General features: G+C 58.8%; 1 protein-coding gene across 1 annotated transcript; it reads left to right on the top strand.

Annotated features, from left to right (window-relative positions):
• Positions 1 to 304: 304 nt before the first annotated feature.
• IE81DRAFT_295457 (hypothetical protein) lies at positions 305 to 1,232 on the top strand (the record flags this gene model as incomplete). The annotated part of the gene is made up of 2 exons (XM_025512091.1): positions 305 to 598; positions 783 to 1,232. The coding sequence occupies 2 exons, from the start codon at positions 305 to 307 to the stop codon at positions 1,230 to 1,232; spliced, it is 744 nt and encodes a 247-aa protein (XP_025366187.1).
• Between the last annotated feature and the right edge of the window lie 4,698 nt (positions 1,233 to 5,930).

Here is a 5,930-nt window from a genome sequence, read left to right as displayed (position 1 = left end):
CCCACCTCCCCTCCCCTCCCCTCAACTTGCCCAGAGGTGCATGCATGCTGCGCACATTGCGCTCTCGCTCTCGCTGAACACCTCGCCATTGCCCACCTCGCATCCTCTCTCTAGACGCTGCCCCTGCGCTTGTGCAGAGCACCCTCTCCACATCGTCCGTCGTTCGTCGTGCGTCCAATCGCCCCTACGAGACAGCCCTCATTATGCCTGCCGTTCCAGAGCGAATCGCGGTGAGTTTTGTGGGGGGGGGGGGGCTGAAGGGAAAGCGCAACAAGTCGGATGCGTGCGTGCGTGTGGGCGGTGGATGGAGAAGGATGTGCGCTGCGCTTATCAAGGGCTGACACTCGCGCACCCCCGCACACGCACCCCGCACACTCAACCCGCCATCGCATTCCCCCGGCAGGTGAGCGACAATGCATCTCTTCGTCATCACTTTGACGATCTGAGCATCGCGCTCGCAGAGCCCGAGACGGAAAGTTCTTGGCAGAGATTGGATCGGGCATTGTTGACCTTGGAAGCCATCACAAAGGGTGGAGCTTACAAGTTGGAAGAGTATGTGCCCAGATTAAAGGCCATTGCTCACAATATCTGCGATGCGGTGAGTGGCGTGCGGAGTGATGTGATGTGATGTGCGGGCGCGGGGGCGAGGGGCGGTGCTGAGACCTGACACCTGACACCTGACACCTGCCCCCTCTGCCTGCCCCCTCTGCCTGCCCCCTCTGCCTGCCCCCTCTGCCTGCCCCCTCTGCCTGCCCTCTCTGCCTGCCCTCTCTGCCTCACAGCTTCTATCGGACAGGAGCAAATTATCGGGCACAGCAGCCGATCTGCTCAATTCCGTAGCCCCTCGCCTAGCAGACCGATTCGATTCGCTGGTCAGCTCCTTTCTGCCTTCCCTCTTGCAACTATGCGCTCGCACAAACAAGGTCCAGCACACTCGAGCTCGCAAGACGCTGCTGCTCATAGCCAAGCACTGCAGATTATCCTCCCTCTTGCCCCTTCTCAGGGAATCTAGCAGGGACAAGTCCAACGCGTTGAGAAGCGCTTGCGTCGAGTGCGCCGCTGTGCTGCTCGAGAGCTGCGAGGGCGATGCGGGCAGGATCGGTAGGAGAGTGGCAGAGGTGGAATTGCTGGTCAAGAATTCGGCTACGGATGCCAATGTGGAAGTGAGGGGATTGAGCAAGCGCTTGTTCGGCACGTATGTCATCCTCTGGCCCCAGCGCGTAGAGAGGTGAGTGGGCCAGGCAGGCAGGCAGGCAAGCGGGAAGGGGGGCGCGCAGGCAGGCAGGCAGGCAGGCAGTCATCTGCGGCTCTTCTTTTCCCGCGTTCGCTTCGCTGATCAGACTCTTGCGGACGCGCACGTGATGCGGATGCGCGTGTGCCACAGCTTCACTGCGCCTTTTACTCCCACAATCAGACGATACTTGGCATTGCCAAAGACGGGCGGGTATGTGCCTCCTCAGCTGAGCATGCCCGCTCTAGGCTCAGGCTCAGGCTCAGGCTCAGGCTCCAGCGCAGCCTCCGATGGCCCCATGCTCGAATCCGAGTTGGGTGCTGGCAAACATACGCCAGCGTTCTTCGCTTCTCGAACCGCACCTGCAGCCATCGCGGATTCGCCCAAGAGATCCCTGTCTCGTAGTCAGGCAATTAACGGCTTGAGATCCGTCAAGGAAAGAGCCAATCACGCCACGGTAGGTGCTGCAACGTCGAGCGTAGGTGGTGCGCAACATGCTCATCATCATCATCATCATCAACAACAACAACAACAACAACAACAGCAGCAGCAGCAACAAGCATTCGTGCCCAGCGCATCCACCAACCACAATCACAAGAACTGGAGTGCTGCCCAGCCGCAGAGCTTCAAAGCTTCTCATGGATCAGGTCTGAATGTCAAGGTGCAGCAACTCGCCCCTACTGCACCATCGGCGGCGGGACCAGACACGTTTAGCCGATCAAAGACCATGTTTGCCCTTCCCAGCAGCACGTACGATGCCACGTGGCAGGGGAACACGACGCAAGCGTACCCTTTCATGCCCAGTCAACCATCTCAATCTCTGTTGCATGCTCCATCTCAAGCGTCTGCATCTGCTGTACCTACTGCTCCGCTCTTTGCGCTTGGTGGAAGCACCTCCTCCTCCGCCCTTTTTAGCGCATACGCCCAATCCTTTGGCAAGCATGCTCGAACGCACAGTAATGCGGCGGGCGCAGGTGCGGGGATGGAGCAGCAGCAGCAGCAGCAAATCCAGAATAGACCTGCAGCTCAACGCAGCCAGACAACAGCAGAGCCTGGCGCTCATGCGCAGCTCGCCCGTTCGGAAAAGATGCGCGGAAGGGAAATGACGGCGCTGGGAGAGGATGGGAGTGAAAATGGCAGCAGGATGAACCTTCCTGCGACGTCGATCGAGAGGCAGCAGCAGCAGCAGCAGCAGCAGCAGCAGCAGATTGCAAATGATGGACAAAACACACCTCCATTGTTGTTGGAGGAATGGAATACGACTGCTTCTGCTTCTGCTTCTGCGCCGGCTACTTCTTTGGCGAGTAGGACGCGTGCGCAAGATGCGATCGCACAAGCACCTCCAATGGCACTAGCGTCATCCGCAGCCATCGATGCGCCCGGTCCACACCGCCCAAAGGCTTCTAGAATCCTGCTCAGTGCGGCGGCGCAACCCAGCACGGTCGTTCGATCTGCCCAACCCTCCGCAATTAGAGTGCACAAGACTTTGCCCATCTCCAAAGCAGCAGCAGCAGCAGCAACAGCAGCAGCGTCGACGACGAGTTTGCAACAGGAGACGATTTTGCTCGTGGAGGGTGGGGAAAACGAAAGTCCTACGGTGCTGCGCGAGGCGAATGTGCAGAGCAGAAAGATCAAAGAGGAACGCATGATTGGAGAAGGGGTGGGAGTGCAAGTGCAAAGCGAGGCCGATGCGCAGAAGCAGCAGCAGCAGCAGCCACAAGGACAACAACAACATGATGCACAGACGATCGGCATGAAGCAAGAGCTGCGCGCGGAAGAGCAAGTGGAGGAGGCTGAAATCAAGCGTCCTGTCGACCAGCCAATTTGCGAACCTTCTGTTCCGCATGTGCAAAGCCTCGACGAAAGGAGCAAGAGTGAGGTTGCGACGGTGCATAGAGCACGCGAAGCGCCTCAAATCGGCAAGGTGACGAGCTCCACCTCCAAAGCTCTCGCGGGCAAAAGACGAGCGTTGGGTCCTTCGGCTGGTATAGCCGCACGAGCTGCATCCAAAGTTGGAGCCGGACATGCGCGCGAGAACGGTAAACGAGCAGCGCTTATGGGTGTCGCTGCCGGTGCGATATCTCGATCTGAAAGTGGAAAGGATGTGCGTAGGAAGGAGGTGGAGAAGGATGTTCGACCACACTCGCCCAATAGAGTCAAGACGCAACGTCCTGCTGCTGGTACCAATGCTGCTGGTGCTGCAAACAAGGGCGCTTCCGCACTCAATGCCTCGGCCAACGCTCGACCGGCTACGAATAGCAAGCTCAAAGCTTCTGCAGCGACGAGCAGACCACCTCCCAGCAGTTCCAACGCCTCTGGTAGGAGAGTGGTCAGCGCTGTTCCGCCCTCTTCTAGACTGACCAACAGTCTTGCTGCGAGCACCAATGGCAGCGGTGGTGCGCGAGAAAGGTTGACGGCTAGCGTGTCGGGTCGACCAGCGGGCGCCCAAGCCAAAGTTCAAGTTCCACTGCCCGCTGCTGCAGCAGCATTCAAATCGAATGGCACCTCTAACGGCGCTAGCATTGCAATCTCCAAGCAAGCGCAACCAACTGCCACAGCTGCACCTCGCACAAAGGGCTTGCCGAGCTACATGCAACCTACGGTAGCTTCTGCGCGCACCAAGACGACGACGACGACGACGAGCAAACCTGCTCTGTCCGCTTCCATCACCTCCACTGTGCAAAATGCTCCTCTGGTCAAACGAGCGTCGGGGACAGATACGCAAGCCGAGAGTCTGAAGAAGAAGAACAATAAAGCGGTGCTTGGACCGCCCATCTCTGGACGTGCGAGGGGTCACGCTTCCACGCTCTCGGGTGAGCAGCAGGAGAAGGAGCAGGCGAGGAAAAATGGAAAGGGCAAAGGTTTGCGTCCTTCGGAGACAGCTGCTATGAGGTTGGCAGCTGCTAAAGCCAGCGCGGCTTCTTCGCCTGCCAAAGGAGCTGGAGCTGGAGCTACTGGCGCTGAAGGTGAAGGCACGCAAGGCTCGCCCGCCAAGATGCAACAAGAGCAGATGCGACCTGCTGCTGATGCTGATGCTGATGTGCGGAAGGATGAGCACGCAACGTTGGAAAAGTCTGAAAAGCGTGATGGGCAGGTGGAAAATGAACTGAGAGACGCGCTGCAGAAAGCTCTGGGGAATGTGGCGGCGGATCCTAATGGAGATGCTCAGCACGATGTCGAGGTGCTTGGCGAGGCGCAACCCGTGCTCGAACGTGCGTGCGAGCATGAGCACCAGGCAGAAACGGCTGGGGAGGAAGATGTCGGGGCTGCCACGCTTGCCGAAGGGGAGCGAGAGGCGGTGGAGCGTCTCGAAGAAGAGGACAGCACGGATGATGTCGAGGGTGAAGAGCAGGCAGGCAACGTGGACGAGGATCTGGTAGACTCGGAGGCGCACGAGGAGGTGGTTGAGGAATGGGGCAAGGACGAGCTAGGGCAGGAGCATGACGATCTAGAGCCGGAGAGCGTTGCTCCTGAGGCGGTATTGGAACAAGGCGCGCCGCATTCGCTTCATGAGAGCGAGGAAGCGAAAGTGGAAGCAGAAGCAGAAGGCGACTTGCTGGAAGAAGAGTCGAAATCTGCAGCTTGTCGGTCTCCGACAGAGTCGCAAGCACCGTCAAGGGTCGGCACTCCTTTCAAACCTCCTCGAGCGACGGTGCGTTCGGCCTGCACCAGTCCGAGCAAGAGCAAGTCCAGCACGCCTTTTACACCACACAGAGTGGACAGGAGCCTCAATAGCTCTCCTATCAAAGCTTCGGGCAACACCGCTTCTGGAACAAGCGCAAGACCTCTAGCTCATTCAGACGACGCCCCTCGAACGCCCTTGGCTGAGCTGAACACGTTCGCAACGTCTCCGAGACACGCTTCGCCAGAGAAGGAGAGGAAGAGCAGCGTGGAGGCGATCAAGGTCTTTTCGAGAGCAGCACCTTCCCCTAGCAAAGCCCTCGCAGCTCTCAGACTCGCCTCCACCTCTCCTGTCAAAATATCACCGAACAAGAAAGAAAGTGCTGCTGCTGCCGCTGCTGCTGCTGCCTCGAGACCCGTCTCGCCCATCAAGCAAGCACAAGAAGCAACATTGCCAAACTCTAGATCATCCTCGCCCATCAAGCTCCCATCGCGCACATCCTCTCCCTTGCGTCGAGCAGCACTAGCCAACATCTCCATGTCCTTCTCTCAAACGCCTGCGCGTCCCTCTATCGCCCAATCTCCCCAACGCTCCCACTCCATCTTGGAGGCAAGGGCTGGAGAAATGGTGCGCAACTCCGACGATGACGATGCGAGCCTCCTTTCCGAGCGCGAGCGCGATCACCGTCATCATGACGATTCGATCGCTGGCGCTTACGATTCGGACATGTGTCCCGAAGATTCCATCGACCTGATCAAAGTCTCGGCGCTCGTCTCTACTCCTCTTCGCAGACCAGCTGCTCCACCTTTGCCGCTCAAGCAGCGCAACGTCGATTTTTCGCCCGCTGCTACTGCCAAGTCGCAAAGTCCCACAAAGGAGGCCGCCGCGCGAGGATTTGATGAGGCACAGCAGGAGGGGGAGGAGGAGAATGAAGAGCCTGGAGGGATGCGAGGGGAGCTAGAGCTAGAGCTAGAGCAAAGAGAAACGTTGCCTAGTCCGCCGCTGCCGGCTATGAGGAGATCTGCTAGGGTGCGCAACAAACCCGCTACGCTGCGCACTTGATGCGCCGCGGGCTCT

The sequence above is a fragment of the Ceraceosorus guamensis genome (genome assembly GCF_003144195.1).
Source record: "Ceraceosorus guamensis strain MCA 4658 unplaced genomic scaffold IE81scaffold_153, whole genome shotgun sequence".
NCBI lineage: Eukaryota > Fungi > Basidiomycota > Exobasidiomycetes > Ceraceosorales > Ceraceosoraceae > Ceraceosorus > Ceraceosorus guamensis.
Note: the sequence above shows the minus strand (reverse complement) of the source record. Positions and strands in the feature narration are given on the sequence as shown.